Source organism: Phyllobates terribilis, unplaced genomic scaffold (genome assembly GCF_046119375.1).
Source record: "Phyllobates terribilis strain yellow unplaced genomic scaffold, ASM4611937v1 Scaffold_6__1_contigs__length_29720123, whole genome shotgun sequence".
NCBI classification, from domain to species: Eukaryota; Metazoa; Chordata; class Amphibia; order Anura; family Dendrobatidae; genus Phyllobates; species Phyllobates terribilis.
The window spans coordinates 11,797,969-11,818,079 of NW_027362766.1; the positions used below are offsets into that span (position 1 = coordinate 11,797,969).

A 20,111-nucleotide genomic window follows, 5' to 3' on the forward strand; every position below is an offset into this window, starting at 1 on the left:
GCTCCGTAGCTGCACACATTACACTCCTCATTCAGAGGGGGGGAACCTAGTGATGTGGGAGCAGATAGGGGTTGGGTTTCTGGGCATAGGTAGGAGTCCATTGGTTGCAGGTCACCTGGGCTCATACACAGAGAGGGAGGTATAAAAGGTGGCACCATCTTAGAACAGTGTTCAGTTGTTGAGAGAAGAAGTGCAGTCTGTGAGGAGAGGTGACGGGGGGCAGAGGCTCTGCAGGAGCTCTGCTCCAGGGCCAGGCCTAGAGTAGAGGCCGGGGCCCAAGAGAAGAGAGGAGAACAGAAAGGAAAGTAAGAAGGAACAGAACACCAAGAGAGGCCCAGAGACACGAAGGCAGAAGGAACCCTAAGGACCCAGGAGATTGCGGGTGACGGGTCGGCAGAACAGGGTACCGGATCCCAAGTTGGTGGAGGTGACTAATCCTTAACCAAGAACCGGCGGTCGTGATCATTTACTGGTGCGACCCCTCACTACACCTACTAGGAAGGCACACCACATAGGGTCAGGGAAGTGGGCACCCAGCCCTCCCAGGAGAAGACCCGAGGCAGCTGGGCAGGAGTAGTGTCACTAGTGGGGCACGGCTGACGAAAGGATAGAAGGGAGTCCTGTGCCACACTCTGGAATTGCCTTGGGGTTGATCGAGCCCCCTGCCTGGTGGACGCAGCACGGCTCGGGCGGTCCTACCTGTGCACAAGTGACCTGGATGAGAACTGTGAGTAAAGAACCTGAACTGCAACACCTTGTCTCTGTGCTTTCTCACCACGTACAGCACTACTAGTACTGGGATGCCCCGCACCACAACCACCATCATCGCTCTACATTGCCCTGAGGCTAGACTCCTCCCGTGGGGAGTTATACTATACCCTGCTGCCCTCACAACATCAGCCTCAGAGGTCGGTTCAGCAGCAGTGGTTCTTATTGACCGCAATCCACGGGTGGGGTAGTCGGACATTGCATTATACTGATACAGAGACTGCCACAACCTTGGTCTGACCACCCTGAGCCACGGGACCGGGTCGCCACTACTACTCCCAGCATTGCCCTGAAGCCCAGTCCCGAGTGCCCCACGGCCCAGGGGGCGAGTCATATCCTCGGCAAAAAAAAAGCAACAACACGGCCGTTGCAGTCTGAGATGGGTCTTTTCCTTCGTCTAACCAAATGGCCATTTGTTGGCCAATACTTATCGATTGTATGAGGCCTTAAGTCTCTTGTGTGATACTGTCTACCAAGTTGTTGCATCTAAGCTCACCAGGTGTGACATTGTCTGCTGAGCTGCTGTATCCAATACCAGAGATGTCATCGGCTCATTCATCACCATCCATAGGTGACACTGATCTCTGTATCTATTGTCATGTTGTAGATCTTATTACAGCTCGCCGCCATCTTCGTTTTCAGCCCCACAATTGGGCAATGTTCTTGCTCATCTTTTCTTTTGCATACAAGTGGGTGTAGATATCGTTACCCTTCTATTATAAGCATTAGATTATGAGTAGGGATGTCACTCGAGTATCTGGGTGCTCGGATGTGCTCGGTACTCGGGAAGCATTAGCCGGTGCTCGATTTCAAACTCGAATCCCCGCTCCGCATGTTTGGCGCCTGTTGCACAGCCAATAAGCGTGCGGGGATTGGCTGCGCTGGGTAGTGACATTACTGTGATTGGCTGGCCGTGTGACATCATCAGGGGTTATAAAGGACGGTGCCGGCACACTGACGCCATTGCACAGCTAAGGGACAGTAATTATTGGAGGGAGACAGTGCTTGTCCAGGCGTGTGTGCACAGTATAACGAATCAGAGTCCTGTAGTGTTGATACTGGTGCTGAATCTGAAGCATCATACTAAGAGCCCTTGTCAGGGCTAATCCTGTGCTTTGCTATTTGTATCACATACGTTCTGCATTTAGCCTAGAGAGGGACAGAGAGTTGCAGGAGCAGGGAGAGTGGCAGAATACAGTCTGTAGGCAGGGATTAGGGCTTTGCAGTCCCTTGCAAAATATATAACAGCGGCATTTTTTTTTGCGGGAAAAAATTTAATATATCGTGATCTATCGAGTAGTACCGTATTTTTCGGACTGTAAGACGCACCGGACCATAAGACGCACCTAAGTTTTAGAGGAGGAAAAAAAAAAAAATTTAAGCAAAAAATGTGGTCATGATGCACTTTTAAGGGGAAGGGGGTCTTCTGCTGACACTGGTATAGAGGTAATGTCCCCCAATTCTGACTATATCCCCCATCCTGGTATATATGCCCCCCCTTCCTTTTACACGTGGTCCCCATCCCCATCCTGGTATGCCTGGCATCCCTCCATCCTGGTATGCATAGCACCCCTCATCCTTATCCTGGTATGCATGGCACCCCTCATCCCTATCCTGATATGCATGGCACCCCTCATCCCTGTCCTGGTATGCATGGCACCCCTCATCCCTGTCCTGGTATGCATGGCACCCCTCAACCCCAATCCTGGTATGCATGGCTCCCCTAATCCCTATCCTAGTATGCATGGTCCCCCTAATCCCCATCATGCTGCACATTAAAAAAAAATAAACACTCCTACTCACCTTTCTTCTCCTCCAGCGCTGCGTCCGGTCTGCCTGCACTGATCTCTCCATGTGAGCCGTGCATGACGTCACTGCCATGCGCGGCTCACAAGGAGAGATCAGCTGCCGGAAGTCACTGCTCCCCACGCCGGGACTGTGTGCGCGGGGAGCAGTGACTTCACTCTCCTTCATAGCCGGCACACAGTGTAGCCGCGCTGCGGCTCCTGCTGCTGCCGGCTATCTCGTGTGCCCGCTTATTAAAGGGCATGAATATTTACCCCCTCCCTACGCCCATGGGTGTGGAGAGAGGTTGAATATTCATGCCCTTTAACAGCGGGCACAGGCGATTCCAGCATTAAGGAGCATAAATATTCAGTGCTCCCCATGCCCCATGGGTGTGGGGAGCAGTGAATATTCATTTTCTTTAGCAGCGGGGACAGTGTAGGCTGCAGTAGGCGGCTGCTGCCTCCTGTGCCCCGCTCCTCCACTGATACCGCTCCCCCCACACCACACATAAATATACACCCCCCCAACATTCGGACTATAAGACGCACCCCCCATTTTCCTCTAAAATTTTGGAGGAAAAAAGTGCGTCTTATAGTCCGAAAAATACGATATGTGCTTTGTGGTACATTTTGGTGTTATATAACACTCCAAAAAAGCGTTGACATTTTTTTCTGGATTAAATTACTCGACCCTGCAGTATTCTGTGCTCTGGGGTACAAAAAAAGCATTCAAAAATTTTGCTGGGTGAAATTACTCATACAGCATTCTGTTCTCTGATATAATAATAATAATAATAATTTTTATTTATATAGCGCCAACATATTCCGCAGCACTTTACAATTAAGCGGGGACATGTACAGACAATACATTCAATACAAGGTAAGACAGTTAAACAGTTACATCAGGAGCGAGGGTCCGGCTGCTCGCTGCTTACAATCTACAAGGGAATGGGGGGACACAACAGGTGGAAAGTGCTTGTTATTTCAGGTCAGGCAATTATAATAAGTCGGGATTATAATATAAAGCTGTATGATCCGGTCATCAGCACGTATGTTAAAGTGCAATACTCAATTACCGAGTGCAGTTATCGTGTGCACGGAGGGTGAGGAGACAGATGAACAGTAGGGGGCAGATTCTGAATAGTATTTAGGAGGGAACAGGGGAAAGTTAAGGCCCCGTCACACTTAGCGACGCTGCAACGATCCCGACAACGATACGACCTGTCAGGGATCGTTGCTGCGTCACTATGTGGTCGCTGGTGGGCTTTCAGACAGGCAGGCTCACCAACGATTAGAGAGCAGTGACATCGTGGAAAGAATCTTTCCACAATGTCCTGCTCCTGGTTGCGAGCCTGCTGCAGCAGGAGCAGGCTGGTAACCATGGTAAACATCGGGTTACTAGGGGCACACGCGCACCTAGTAACCCGTTGTTTATCATGGTAACCACTCTGCTACGGTGAGCGGGAGGTTACTGCTCACTTTAGCAGGCTCGTAACCATGATAAACAATGGGTTACTAGGTGCGCGTGTGCCCCTAGTAACCCGATGTTTACCATGGTTACCAGCCTGATCGCTTCTCCCGCTGGTCACACACAGCGATGTGTGCTGACCAATGGGAGGGCAACGACCAAAAAATGGTCCAGGACACTTTGCAGCGATCAGCGACCTCACATCAGGGGCCTGATCGCTGCAAAGTGTCACACATAGCGACATCGCTGGTGAGGTCGCTGCTGCGTCACCAAAACCGTGACACAGCAGCGATTTCGCTATGTGAGACGGGGGCTTTAGTTTACTGGGTATTTGAGGTGGTCGGCCTGTTTAAAGAGATGGGTTTTTAAAGCGCGCTTGAAGACATGGGGGCTAGGCATCAATCAGATCGAGAACTGTGCTGTCTGCAAAAAAAGGGGGGTCTTTGAATGGAAAACACGGAATACAGATTAGGAAACCATGATGGTCTGTAAATTGATTGATCTGTGCATTGATTAATTCCTTGATCTACCCAAGGTACATATATATTCAAAGGGACCAAATAGTAACCCACATAGAGGAGGGCGCCTGTCTTGCTGTGTGTAAGATATAGACCCCCCTTTTTTTGCAGACAGCTCAGTTCTGGTCTGTAGGCACCGCGATGTCTGTAGGCGGTGGTGTCACGGTCCCTTTGCATCGGTGGGCTTTCGGCATCCTAGTTTGCCTAGGTTACGGTGACGCTGCCGCGTCACATATGGACATGCGCGGTAAGTATTGTTACGGCATATGATGCAATTTGCATCAACACTGATGACGCGGACAGCGCCTTCAGAGACAGGCGCAGTACACGTTAACTTGCGCCCTTCCGGACGTGCGTGGTACAGCGGTGACTCTGTCAGCGTCACTATGGACATGCGCAGTACACGTTGCTGGGCACTTCCGGGTTTGCGGCCATTACCGGCCTAAACAGACACAGGAGACGTATCCTGGCATTCTGGCACCTGTGGTGCTCTGTCTGGGGGCGTGCTTACCTTTGCACACGTGCAGTAATGATTTAGGACCCTATTTATAGCAGCCCATTACTATGGATATACACCCCTCGAGGAAGGCTCATGCCGAAACGCGCGTCGGGGGAGGTGCACTGTGTGGCAGGTGGTCTGGACTTCAGAGACTAAGGTATTATACATACAAGGGTCATAGTACTGTGGTCATACATCACAGGTCTTGTAAATTGATGAATGATGATAATAAAGTGTACTTTTAGATCTCTTCACTATTCACATTACATTTTATATATAGTCAGTGTATAATATCTATGCATTTTGATTAATCAACATATTGGTCCAGCACCTTGCCACCCTGGGCACTTAGGTGTTTTTATGGGGAAGGTGCACCATATGGCGGTGTTGGACTCCAATCGAATGAAATGACTTGTATAATGTGGTGCCAATCTTTTTCGTGGAGAATAGAAGGTATTTAGACTCATGATGCATTGTTATACGCCATTCCTGGATAGCTCGTGACTTATTACACTATGTGTTATGCATTGTTATACGCCATTCCTGGATAGCTCGTGACTTATTACACTATGTCTTATGCATTGTTATACGCCATTCCTGGATAGCTCGTGACTTATTACACTATGTGTTATGCATTGTTATACGCCATTCCTGGATAGCTGGTGACTTATTACACTATGTGTTATGCATTGTTATACGCCATTCCTGGATAGCTGGTGACTTATTACACTATGTGTTATGCATTGTTATACGCCATTCCTGGATAGCTCGTGACTTATTACACTATGTGTTATGCATTGTTATACGCCATTCCTGGATAGCTGGTGACTTATTACACTATGTGTTATGCATTGTTATACGCCATTCCTGGAGAGCTCGTGACTTATTACACTATGTGTTATGCATTGTTATACGCCATTCCTGGAGAGCTCGTGACTTATTACACTATGTGTTATGCATTGTTATACGCCATTCCTGGATAGCTGGTGACTTATTACACTATGTGTTATGCATTGTTATACGCCATTCCTGGATAGCTGGTGACTTATTACACTATGTGTTATGCATTGTTATACGCCATTCCTGGATAGCTGGTGACTTATTACACTATGTGTTATGCATTGTTATACGCCATTCCTGGATAGCTGGTGACTTATTACACTATGTGTTATGCATTGTTATACGCCATTCCTGGATAGCTCATGACTTATTACACTATGTGTTATGCATTGTTATACGCCATTCCTGGATAGCTGGTGACTTATTACACTATGTGTTATGCATTGTTATACGCCATTCCTGGATAGCTGGTGACTTATTACACTATGTGTTATGCATTGTTATACGCCATTCCTGGATAGCTGAACTTATTACACTATGTGTTATGCATTGTTATACGCCATTCCTGGATAGCTGGTGACTTATTACACTATGTGTTATGCATTGTTATACGCCATTCCTGGATAGCTGGTGACTTATTACACTATGTGTTATGCATTGTTATACGCCATTCCTGGATAGCTGGTGACTTATTACACTATGTGTTATGCATTGTTATACGCCATTCCTGGAGAGCTCGTGACTTATTACACTATGTGTTATGCATTGTTATACGCCATTCCTGGATAGCTGGTGACTTATTACACTATGTGTTATGCATCTGTTATACGCCATTCCTGGAGAGCTCGTGACTTATTACACTATGTGTTATGCATTGTTATACGCCATTCCTGGATAGCTGGTGACTTATTACACTATGTGTTATGCATCTGTTATACGCCATTCCTGGAGAGCTCGTGACTTATTACACTATGTGTTATGCATTGTTATACGCCATTCCTGGAGAGCTCGTGACTTATTACACTATGTGTTATGCATTGTTATACGCCATTCCTGGATAGCTGGTGACTTATTACACTATGTGTTATGCATTGTTATACGCCATTCCTGGATAGCTGGTGACTTATTACACTATGTGTTATGCATTGTTATACGCCATTCCTGGATAGCTCGTGACTTATTACACTATGTGTTATGCATTGTTATACGCCATTCCTGGATAGCTCGTGACTTATTACACTATGTGTTATGCATTGTTATACGCCATTCCTGGATAGCTCGTGACTTATTACACTATGTGTTATGCATTGTTATACGCCATTCCTGGAGAGCTCGTGACTTATTACACTATGTGTTATGCATTGTTATACGCCATTCCTGGAGAGCTCGTGACTTATTACACTATGTGTTATGCATCTGTTATACGCCATTCCTGGATAGCTCGTGACTTATTACACTATGTGTTATGCATTGTTATACGCCATTCCTGGAGAGCTCGTGACTTATTACACTATGTGTTATGCATCTGTTATACGCCATTCCTGGAGAGCTGGTGACTTATTACACTATGTGTTATGCATTGTTATACGCCATTCCTGGAGAGCTCGTGACTTATTACACTATGTGTTATGCATTGTTATACGCCATTCCTGGAGAGCTCGTGACTTATTACACTATGTGTTATGCATTGTTATACGCCATTCCTGGATAGCTCGTGACTTATTACACTATGTGTTATGCATTGTTATACGCCATTCCTGGAGAGCTCGTGACTTATTACACTATGTGTTATGCATTGTTATACGCCATTCCTGGATAGCTCGTGACTTATTACACTATGTGTTATGCATTGTTATACGCCATTCCTGGATAGCTCGTGACTTATTACACTATGTGTTATGCATTGTTATGTAAATATGAGTCGGATACGTGCCTTTTAGTAGCACCTTTGGCAATTTTTATCTATTTGTCTGACGCGCTTTATCCCACCCGATATCAATAAAGTTATTCTATTTTTTCACCTATTGAAGACCCGGCATCTTCACTTTCGAGTGTGAGCTCCTGGGTCCAGAGTCTCATTCCATTGTTTAGCTGTAGGATGAAGTCTCTTTTGTCAGTCCTGACATTACTATATGATTGTCCGGCCTATGTCAGTGCACCTGCAGACAGGACCATTGTTTCTGACTGGTAAATTATTCAGGTTCCAGCTCCTGTCATTAATAAATGATCTGGTGAAGGCTCAGTGCTGCCCTCTGCTGCTGCTGCTCAGCATTACAGGCGACTGCTGGAAAGTCCCATCTATGATTCCGACACTCCCCTATGGCTGTCACCTCCTTCTTCTGCCACAGGCTCCCAAACTTCCTGTTATCCTGAGGATAGGAATGTCTTAAAGGTGTATGTACGGTGTAAGTAGTAAGAAGCCATTGCACTTACCATTATGTAATGTACTAACCCTCTGTTTCCCTTACCTGCATGAGCCTCCCAGTCCCTACAGGTCAGAGGTGTCATTAGCTGCACAATGTATTGTGGCTCAGCACATGGCTGCAGGGGGTGGGCTATCCTGGGGGTCTGAGCTCTTCAGCACATGGCTGCAGGGTGTGGGCTATCCTGGGGGTCTGAGCTCTTCAGCACATGGCTGCAGGGTGTGGGCTATCCTGGGGGTCTGAGCTCTTCAGCACATGGCTGCAGGGTGTGGGCTAACCTGGGGGTCTGAGCTCTTCAGCACATGGCTGCAGGGTGTGGGCTAACCTGGGGGTCTGAGCTCTTCAGCACATGGCTGCAGGGTGTGGGCTATCCTGGGGGTCTGAGCTCTTCAGCACATGGCTGCAGGGTGTGGGCTAACCTGGGGGTCTGAGCTCTTCAGCACATGGCTGCAGGGTGTGGGCTAACCTGGGGGTCTGAGCTCTTCAGCACATGGCTGCAGGGTGTGGGCTATCCTGGGGGTCTGAGCTCTTCAGCACATGGCTGCAGGGTGTGGGCTAACCTGGGGGTCTGAGCTCTTCAGCACATGGCTGCAGGGTGTGGGCTATCCTGGGGGTCTGAGCTCTTCAGCACATGGCTGCAGGGTGTGGGCTAACCTGGGGGTCTGAGCTCTTCAGCACATGGCTGCAGGGTGTGGGCTAACCTGGGGGTCTGAGCTCTTCAGCACATGGCTGCAGGGTGTGGGCTAACCTGTAGGTCTGAGCTCTTCAGCACATGGCAGCAGGTTATGGGCTAACCTGGGGGTCTGAGCACTGGATCATATTTATTGAAGCCCCCACGTCGTCCAGCATATCCCCACAGTGAAGCGAGTTCCTGCTTCTAAACCTATCGGAGACTGTTCCTCCTGATGGGATTAAACACTGCAGCTCACCCGCCTCAGGCTTAGACTCCTCGCTGTTCATAGTGTCGCGTCAGACTAGTATCGAGGTTTCAGGTGTTGCTTTAGGCTTCATTCAGACGACGCAAGAAAAACCCAAAACGTTGTGATTTGTTCAATGTTATGAATCTGATTTTCATCAGTGTTCGACAGTTTTATCAGTTTTTACCTTGTCGTTCAGAAGTGATTTTCTCTAACGACTACACTGTGTTCCAAATTATTATGCAAATAATATGTTCTCAGATTTTCCCAAATTACCTCTATGAATTGCAGTCATTGTAATTTTCCAGTCAAATAACTATTAGAGACAATTGAAAGGTTTTTGTATAAACTGCCGATGATAACAGGATATTTATTAAAAAAATAAAAAACTCAAACTGCACTCAAAATGCATGTTCCCAATTATTCTGCACAGCAGAGTTTTCAACCTTTTCATTTTAATAAAGAACAAAAAAATGGTCATTTGTGAAATTCTAAGCATTAGCAGGTTATTACACACTGAAATCAAACAGTTTTCAACTCAAAACTTTATTCTAGGTGATGTTACATTTTCACATAGGACCCCTTGTTGGAAAGGAGCTTCTGAACTCTCTCGTCCATTGAATTTGTCAGGTTTTGGATGGTTTCTGCTTCAATTGTTTTGCATGAGGACAGAATACCCTCCCAGAGCTGTTGCTTAGATGTGAACTGCCTCCCGCCATCATAGACACTCCTTTTGATGATGCTCCAGAGGTTCTGAATGGGGTTGAGGTCAGGGGAGCATGGGGGTCACACCATAAGTTTGTCCCCTTTTATGCCCACAGCAGCCAGAGATGCAGATGTGTTATGTGCAGCATGAGACGGGGCATTATCATGCATGAAATGATCTCGATGGTCCAGATGGATGGAGTGGAGGATGGCTGGTTGATGGACACCCCATGCAAACACGGCTACGGCGCTAACAAGGAGGAGGTGGAGTAATGTTTTGGGCTGGAATCATGGGGAGAGAGATTGTCGGCCCTTTTAGGATCCCTGAAGGGGTAAAGATGAACTCCATAATGTATGTTGAGTTTCTCAAACAGCACTTCCTGCCATGGTTGAAGAAGAAGAACCGTGTATTCCGCAGCAAGATCATTTCATGCATGATAATGCCCCGTCTCATGCTGCACATAACACATCTGCATCTCTGGCTGCTGTGGGCATAAAAGGGGACAAACTTATGGTGTGACCCCCATGCTCCCCTGACCTCAACCCCATAGCATCATCAAAAGGAGTGTCCATGATGGTGGGAGGCAGGTCACTCTGGGAGGGTATTCTGTCCTCATGCAAAACAATTGAAGCAGAAACCATCCAAAACCTGACAAATTCAATGGACGAGAGAGTTCAGAAGCTCCTTTCCAACAAGGGGTCCTATGTGCAAATGTAACATCACCTAGAATAAAGTTTTGAGTTGAAAACTGTTTGATTTCAGTGTGTAATAACCTGCTAATGCTTATAATTTCACAAATGACCATTTTTTTGTTCTTTATTAAAATGAAAAGGTTGAAAACTCTGCTGTGCAGAATAATTTGGAACATGCATTTTGAGTGCAGTTTGAGTGTTTTATTTTTTTATAAATATCCTGTTATCATCGGCAGTTTATACAAAAACCTTTCAATTGTCTCTAATAGTTATTTGACTGGAAAATTACAATGACTGCAATTCATAGAGGTAATTTGGGACAATCTGAGAAAATATTATTTGCATAATAATTTGGAACACAGTGCAGAATGTTAATACCGGGCGGCGCACGGATGGCAATGTGTGCGCTCAGTGGTTCTCTCACAAATCCATCCACTTGTATGGCTAATTTTGTCCTGTGACTTGGATCATAAATGTGCATGTCTCTGGTTTGTGGACGCACGGGCTGATAAAACGACGGGTCTGCGGTTAGACCGGTTGCTGGTGACCCTCCCATGTTCTACACATTCCTTACATGATTTTCCGAATTCTCCAGTGACTGCCTGTATTCTATACCAGCCATTTAAGATGCCACCATACAGGGGTCTACTGTGTTCAAGATCTTTTACAAGGATCCGATTGGCTCAGATGGTGGGGTGCAGTGTCTGTACCATATGGCATGAATGATGCAATACTGGAAGGTGGCTGATGTTTGCCACCTTCACTACATAGAGTAAAGAAGGGTTAATAACGGTGTTGGCTTGCTGAGGTGGGTGGTGAGGGTCACTCCTCTCGGCAGTACACTGGGGGACTGTTCTAGTGCCAGCACTTCAGGGCTTGGTGGGCTTGTGTACATCTGTGTGAGAGAGTGGAGTCAGTACAGAACAAGCCCCGTGTGTGAGCTGGTAATGTCTTCTGCTTCTTCGGTCAGCCTGTGCCTTCTGCTGCGCCCCTTTCTCGCCTTCGTTGTGTCCTTTCCTTCTCGCTCTTTCCCCTTTACACTATTCTCTTGTATTACCTGTGCGCCTCCATTTATGACACCTTTTGTTTGGTGCCAGGCATATTAATGCCACTGTTCTCCACAGCAAAACATGGCATCTTCACAGACTGAACTGGAACGTGCCATTGTGACCATAGTGAAATGTTTTTTTGACCACGCCGGAGAAGAGGGCAAAAAAGAAACGCTGAGCATCAATGAATTCATCAAACTTTCTCAGACGGAGCTGCCGCACCTGATGAAGGTAAGTCCCGCAAAATCAGTAAGATAAGGAGAGATCAGTAGGAGGTGGGAGTCCTGATACTTCTGGTGGTCGATGGCCAAGACCATGGGACCAGACTGTAGACATCTAATATATTTATTCATTCTTTTCGTAGAAATGTTTTTGACATTGGGCTCCTTTCCCTTTGTTATATTCCATTGTGGGTGGATATATCTTCAGCAAGATGTCACATAAAATTTTCCATTCACTTAGGACGTCTCATTAGAGGAGAAAATGAAGGATCTGGATATTAACCAAGATAACGAGCTGAAGTTTAACGAGTTCTGGAGGCTGGTCGGCGAACTGAGCAAGCAGGTTAAGAGGGACATCAAACCTAAGAAGTAGTGATGTCCTCATCACATGGCCATGGCCCAATCTGTATATCGTGCCTTTATTCCTGTCCTGTGACAATAAAGAGACTGGAATTATAAGACGTTTCCTCATTATTTCATAGTCTGGGGTGCGATAATCGGGATAATACACAGCCATGTGACCCCTTAATGCTGACAACCGACCTCTTTATCACGACAGCCACTGAGAAGTTTGCAAACGAATACATCAGCTCTCTGCGCTCACTAAGGTTTATGTGAACGGCATTACTGCTTATAAAATCGAGAAACTTGGTACACAGGGTGATCAAATTGTGTGTGCCCATCTGCACGCAATTAGGAACCTACACTATTAGGTTTGCCTCCTAGACCTACAGTTTTTTTAACTGGCGGGTAGGATCTAGTTCCATTTTCAGAGGTTTATGGCCACATCTGGGTTAAAGTAATAAAATCTGATGTTACCGTAATGTGGATATGTATACACATATTTGATAGATACTGAATGCATACAATTATTTGTCCTCATGTCCTTGGTATCAACTTTGCGCCCCACCTGGGAGATATTAGTTTGGTTCTCGCTTGTCCACCACACCTCAGTGAATTCCTATGACATTCCTACATTTGCCCCAGGAGGAAAGTTGGTTGGGTAATACTGGCAAGAGCTGTTTGTAGGGAAAATGCCAACAACATAACCATCAAATAATTAGGTTATGATTATGTCGGGATAGGTGGGCATCTAAAAAGGTGTTTGTGTATGGACATTTCTTCACGGTATGAGGGCTATGGAGGCCGTGTCCACAGCTAGGTGGGTATTTTTTGTATAGAAAAAACAGAGGTTTGCTACAGGCTCAAAATATTTGGCATTCTCTACTCGGTCTCAATGGTGTTCCAGAAAATATTTTCCGAAAAGTAGAAAGTCGAGTCTAGCATAGGAGAAATAAAGAAAAAAAAGTCTTATTTTATTGCATGATAAAATGCCAAAGTACAAAGGGGTACAAGGTTGATAATGCCTACATGCATCAATTGCTTCAATGGCTGCAATATTGCTTGGTACCCAGATAAATGCAATCTTACCCCGAGTTATGGATATATCAGTCATAGTTTTTTGTGACTAGGATGGTAAAAATATGCTTGGAAACATGACGGTCATATTATTCTACTGGGAGGTTCCTGTAGGAAAACATGACCTAAAGTACAATTATGTTCCAAAACTATGGCCGTCTTTGCATAATTAGGCTTCCTCCCCTTACTTCACCTGAGGGAGGGTTGAGGGGTCTGGTAGACCCTTTATAGAATCTCATCTGGAGAATCTTATTGGCTGAACCGTATGCATGGCAGTTCTGTTCACATTTCCACAGCGTCTCCTCTGTCCCAAGTGCCACAGATCCAATTTGTAAGGCTTTCTGTATTTTGTCCCTTTTTTATCATATACTGTTTTTGCGTCTTTTTTTTACAAGTCCTGTACTCTTTTTGTATATTAAATCTAAAGTATAATACTTTTGTTCCTTGCTCCTCTAAATGTACCCACAACCTTGATGAGGGAAAGTACATCCTGGTTGTTGTGAACAGTACCTATCACATGAAGAAAGATTCCAAATGTCGGCAGCTGGATAAAATCTTCAAAGCTTTATTTCAAGACATAGAATTAAAATTCATGGTGGTAGATAAAGTAACGTTCAGACGCGTTTCAGGCACTAACTGCCCTTGATCTCTGAGTATAGCAAACAGACCCATGACTAAGTATGTAAAGCAGGGGTCCTCAAACTACGGCCCTCGGGCCACATGCGGCCCGCGGAGGACTTTCATCCGGCCCTCCGGGCTATGGGCGGAGGAGAGGAGAGCGGTGTCAGCGCCCGCCCTTCTCCCCCGCTTGCTCAGGGCCCCGGCAAGCGGATACTTACCTCTCCCCGTGCCTCCGCAGATCCGCTGTCTTCCTGCTCTGCGCTTCCTGTGACGTCTCAGGTCAGAGGGTGCGGTGACGTCTTTACACCGCGCCCTCCCGAGTGCCGTCACAGGCAGCGCAGAGCAGGACCACGCCGCCGCGACGCTGGAGTCCAGACGAGAGTAGAGCAGCGGCAGCAAGTGAGAAGTGAGGTGAGTATTGGATTTTTTTTTTTAATGTATGGAGGTATAGGTCATTATATGGGGGGGTGACATCCTGCAAGGGGTATAATATGGGGGGGGTGACATCCTGCATGGGGCATTATAGGGGGGGGGGTGACATGCTGCATGGGGCATTATATGGGGCGGTGACATGCTGCATGGGGCATTATAAAGACAGGGGAGTGATGTCCTGCATGGGGCATTATATGGGGGGGTGACATGCTGCATGGGGCATTGTATGGGGGGTGACATGCTGCATGGGGCATTATAAAGACAGGGGAGTGATATCCTGCATGGGGCATTATATGGGGGTGTGACATCCTGCATGGGGCATTATATGGGGGGTGACATGCTGCATTGGGCATTATAAAGACAGGGGAGTGATATCCTGCATGGGGCATTATATGGGGGGTGACATGCTGCATGGGGCATTATATGGGGGGTGACATGCTGCATGGGGCATTGTATGGGGGGGTGACATGCTGCATGGGGCATTGTATGGGGGGGTGACATGCTGCATGGGGCATTGTATGGGGGGGTGACATGCTGCATGGGGCATTATATGGGGGGTGACATGCTGCATGGGGCATTATATGGGGGGGTGACATGCTGCATGGGGCATTATATGGGGGGGTGACATGCTGCATGGGGCATTATAAAGACAGGGGAGTGATATCCTGCATGGGGCATTATATGGGGGGGGGGTGACATGCTGCATGGGGCATTGTATGGGGGGTGACATGCTGCATGGGGCATTATAAAGACAGGGGAGTGATATCCTGCATGGGGCATTATATGGGGGGGGTGACATCCTGCATGGGGCATTATATGGGGGGTGACATGCTGCATTGGGCATTATAAAGACAGGGGAGTGATATCCTGCATGGGGCATTATATGGGGGGTGACATGCTGCATGGGGCATTATATGGGGGGTGACATGCTGCATGGGGCATTGTATGGGGGTGACATGCTGCATGGGGCATTGTATGGGGGGTGACATGCTGCATGGGGCATTATATGGGGGGTGACATGCTGCATGGGGCATTATATGGGGGGGTGACATGCTGCATGGGGCATTATATGGGGGGTGACATGCTGCATGGGGCATTATAAAGACAGGGGAGTGATATCCTGCATGGGGCATTATATGGGGGGGGGTGACATGCTGCATGGGGCATTGTATGGGGGGTGACATGCTGCATGGGGCATTATAAAGACAGGGGAGTGATATCCTGCATGGGGCATTATATGGGGGGGGGGGTGACATGCTGCATGGGGCATTGTATGGGGGGTGACATGCTGCATGGGCCGTTATAAAGACAGGGGAGTGATATCCTGCATGGGGCATTATATGGGGGGGGGGTGACATGCTGCATGGGGCATTGTATGGGGGGTGACATGCTGCATGGGGCATTATAAAGACAGGGGAGTGATATCCTGCATGGGGCATTATATGGGGGGGGGGGTGACATGCTGCATGGGGCATTGTATGGGGGGTGACATGCTGCATGGGCCGTTATAAAGACAGGGGAGTGATATCCTGCATGGGGCATTATATGGGGGTGACATCCTGCATCCGGCCCTCCAATGGTCTGAGGGACCGTGAACTGGCCCCCTGTTTAAAAAGTTTGAGGACCCCTGATGTAAAGCAACTACACAGGTGTGCAATAGTTAGAGAAGCAGTAGCTATAACACACTAGTGAATATACAGCAGTGTCATATTTGTATTTTCACAGTAGCGTAGCTACTGGGGAGGCAGAGGGTGCGGTCGTCCCGTGCTCAGGGGGGCCCACCACGGGGCGCCCACCTGGAGCTAGGCTACCCTTAACTATATTGGAGTGCTCATCGCGCCGATATGGTGAAGCCAGGGCTGCACAGCATGCGGGTCCCTTTCCCTGTGCTCAGATCCATTCTCTTAGACGTAAATCTGAGCAGCGCTGGGAGGAGGGGAGCGCTCGTCAACCCCACGCCCCGACGTGCAGTGGAGTGATGAGGTCGCACGCTGCTGACCTCATCACTGAGCCACAGAGGCAGCAAGGATGAGTTGTGCTTGCATATTATAGGGTAGAGGGAAAAATTGGGAGAGGGAGCGGCATGGGGGTGGGGTGACCATAAAGAGAAGTGGATATTCAATATGAAGAAGTGGGGGGGACAGTATGGAGAGGTGGGAGTGTAGGGACCAAAATGGGGGAACAGGATGGAGAATTGGGATGGTCTGATAACCATATGGAGAAGTGGGAGTGTGGAGGGGATTATATGGAGAAGTGGGGGCACAATATGGAGGAGTGAGGGACCATGTAGAAAAGTGGGGGACATTATGGAGAGGTGGGAGTGTGGGGGGACCGTATGGAGAAATAAAAGTGTGGGTGAACTGTATGGAGAAGTGGGTGTACAATATGAAAAAGTGTGAGGACAGTATGGAGAGGTGAGAGCATAGGGGACAACATGGAGAAATGGGGGTGCAGGATGAAGAAGTGGAAGTGTGAGGGGATTGTATGGAGAAGTAGGGGAACAGTATATAGAGACATTAGACCTAGAAGAAGACCTATGCGGTTAAAACGCGTAGTCTGTTCCTAGACAGCTGTGTCCTCTGCACTGCCATAAAGTGCCCACTGTATGTACATACCTTGTCCGAAAAGGAATGATGTTCTTTTAAGGATTGTTGAAGAATAAAAAGATTTTAAGAATAATGCCAAAATATGGGGTTCCTCCGCTGGACTTTGTTTTGGCTCCAAGCAATTGCAGGAGGGTGTGCCTCCATCATTTCCATGCGGATCCCTGGCAGATGATCAGACCAAGGAGAAACTACGATCTGGGTAAGCTGACTGGCTACTATTGACTTTTTGCAAGTATGTAGAGACTGGAATGTTGGGGGACAGTAGGGAGAGGTGAGAGCATGGGGGACAATATGGAAAAGTGGGGGCACAGTATGGAGAAGTGGGTGAACAATTTGTAGAGATGGGAGCGTGGGGGGACAGTATGGAAAGGTGAGAGCGTTGGGGACAATATGGAGAAGTGGGGGCACAGCACAGGCGGATTATAATGAGGTCAATCTGGGCTACCGCCCAAGGCTCTGGGGGGTCCCCATGGCAAGATTACCCTCATTATAATGTGTGTGCCGCCGATGCAGCGCACATATCCCGCCAGGCAGGGGCTTGCTAGGCCAGGGGCCCCTCAGGCCGCTCCCCCAGCAACCGCGCAGGTCCCATGCTTCTTCTTCAGCCGGGCCAGCACTACACCTTTAAAGTTGCTTCTGTGCTGGCCTTGTGCGCGGCCATGTTTGCTGACATGACGTCACGCAGTGCGCCCTGCAATGCAACTTACCACCGGAGCCGAGCTGGGGGAAGGTGAGTGACGTGTGTGTGTGACACAGTGTGTCTGTGTGTACATGTATGATTGTGTTTATCTATGTATGGTTGATATGTCTTTATATGTATTTTTTGTTTCAAATATGTTTATGCCTGTATGTATGTCTTTGTGTGCGTGTGTGTGTGTGTGTGTGTGTGTGTGTGTGTGGCGCCCCTGAGGGTTCAGTCGCCACAGAGGTACTGCACCTCAGTTCAAGGTGTGTTATCTCCTCTTCCAGGTAAGGATGGAGAACTTCTCAGGACCCCACTTCACCACTCAACACTACACCACTCCTGTCCTGAAGGGGGCCTAAATGCACCAGGGTGCTGCCCCAGCCCGGGATAGAGGAGATGGGGGGAACCATGTAGTGGGTGAGGGTGGAGGACACACTTTTAGGAAACACCTATTGATTCATATTTAATCTACGGCCATCTTAGGTTCAAGGTCTTTGATTGTGATCTTCTGCCAGGGTCCAGCAAGAGTCTGCAGCTGACTGAAGATACACGGTCCTCGTTCTCTGGCCTTGAAACGAGGAGCAGGTCAGAGTTAACCACTGTCTCTACCCGGTGAAGGTCCTGACCTAAGAAGGCCTGGAGGGGAGCGGAGGAGACAAGCTCCACAGGCAAAAGGATCCCAGGGGGATACGGACGGAGCGGAGTCGCCACCTGTATTCTTTACTCTAGCCTAGTCAGAGGGATTCCTGCTGCAAAAGTGGTGACCGGCCCCCGATATCTGACTTTGTTACTTCACGTCTCAGTCAGAAAAGCCCAGAGGCTTAGTGGATCCCAGGAGGATACGGACGGAGCGGCCTACGCCACCTGTATCTCTCACACTGCGTTTACCTAGTGGGACCCGGCCTTACACCTAGTTCTAACCACATATACAGTCAGGAGAAGACTTAGTGGGAGAACTTATCAAGGAGAGGAACACACACCAGAGGGGTCTCGACAGGTGCTCCTGATCTATCTGGGAAGTGCTGGACCCCCTTCCCGATGGCCGCAGTACGCCGCGAGGAGCAGAGAGAAGCTTTGCGGCTGAAGGTTCATCTGAAAGTGAGTAAAGACCCGGATGACTTCACACACCGCCTCAGCCTGTTATTTCCTGCGCGGCACTGCACCCACCATTCCTTCTCACACTGCCGTGAGGCCTGCTCCGCCTGCGGGGAGCCATCCCATCTAAGCTGCCTGTAACACCGGCCTCAGTGGACTGTAGCAGCGCTGGTGTCCATCAACGGAAACCGCAGGTGGCGTAGTCGAAAAATACCACTCTTACTGGAAAGCCCAATATTTTTATGTGACGGCCCTGGGCACGGAACGGGTCCAGGCCACGACAGCCTCCCCCGTTACCCCCTACACCGACCCGGCTCCGAGTAACCCCATCTCCCAGGGAGGGCTAGAGCGTCACATGTGCACATTTATGCGACCCGTATACGTGCAAGTCTGCATGTTTATACGTGACTGCGTGTGCACGTTCTGTATATAGGGAGCGCCGTGCGGCCTCATGCTGTATCTGGGGAGCACCGTGCCGCCTCATGCCGTATCTGGGGAGCCCCGTGCGGCCTCATGCCGTATCTGGGTAGCCCCATGCGGCCTCATGCCGTATCTGGGTAGCCCCGTGCGGCCTCATGCCGTATCTCAGGAGCCCCGTGCGGCCTCATGCCGTACCTGGGGAGCCCCGTGCGGCCTCATACCGTATCTCAGGAGCCGCGTGCGGCCTCATGCCGTATCTGGGTAGCCCCGTGTGGCCTCATGCCGTATCTCAGGAGCCACGTGCGGCCTCATGCCGTATCTCGGGAGCCACGTGCGGCCTCATGCCGTATCTGGGGAGCCCCGTGCGGCCTCATGCCGTATCTGGGGAGCCCCGTGCAGCCTCATGCCGTGTCTGGGGAGCCCCGTGCGGCCTCATGCCGTATCTTGGGAGCCACATGCGGCCTCATGCCGTTTCTGGGGATCCACGTGCGGCCTCATACTAGACATAGGAAGCTATGTGCGGCCTCATACTGTATATAGATGGCTACATGGGGGCTTATACTGTATCTAGGGAGCAATGTGGGGCTTATACTGTATATAGAGGGATTATGTGGAAGCTCATATTGTATGCGTGGAGGTTTCACCAATTTAAGATACACCAGGTAACTGCTCTCCTCCAAATTAAAGATGTCCGAGTGCATGCAGAGAAGCTAATTAACCAAATCTGCTAATCTGGTTGAAAAACTTCACTCAGAGACTGAACCACGCAAAATGGCATACTTTATTACATAGACATGGGGTTATATAGTATTCTACTTCTAGGTGGGATTAGTAAAGTTCATTGCTTTTTCTGATAACTAGGCACACTGCAATTTGCTCATCCATGTATCTCTTAATCTCAGTAAGGCCTTAGGAATTCTGATGGGAGGGGTGAGTTCATCTCTC

General features: G+C 48.4%; 1 protein-coding gene across 5 annotated transcripts; it reads left to right on the forward strand.

The window, feature by feature from the left end:
* Positions 1-703: 703 nt before the first annotated feature.
* Positions 704-12,347, forward strand: S100A13 (S100 calcium binding protein A13). Of its 5 annotated transcripts, none has more exons than XM_073637191.1 (3): positions 704-727; positions 11,743-11,898; positions 12,130-12,347. In XM_073637191.1, the coding sequence occupies exons 1-3, from the start codon at positions 719-721 to the stop codon at positions 12,259-12,261; spliced, it is 297 nt and encodes a 98-aa protein (XP_073493292.1). In that variant the 5' UTR covers positions 704-718; the 3' UTR covers positions 12,262-12,347. The 5 variants fall into 5 exon arrangements, with proteins under 5 accessions (XP_073493292.1, XP_073493291.1, XP_073493293.1 ...); XM_073637190.1 differs by lacking the exon at positions 704-727 and adding an exon at positions 8,134-8,285; XM_073637192.1 differs by lacking the exon at positions 704-727 and adding an exon at positions 8,156-8,285 and having other exon boundaries at positions 11,716-11,898.
* Positions 12,348-20,111: the final 7,764 nt, after the last annotated feature.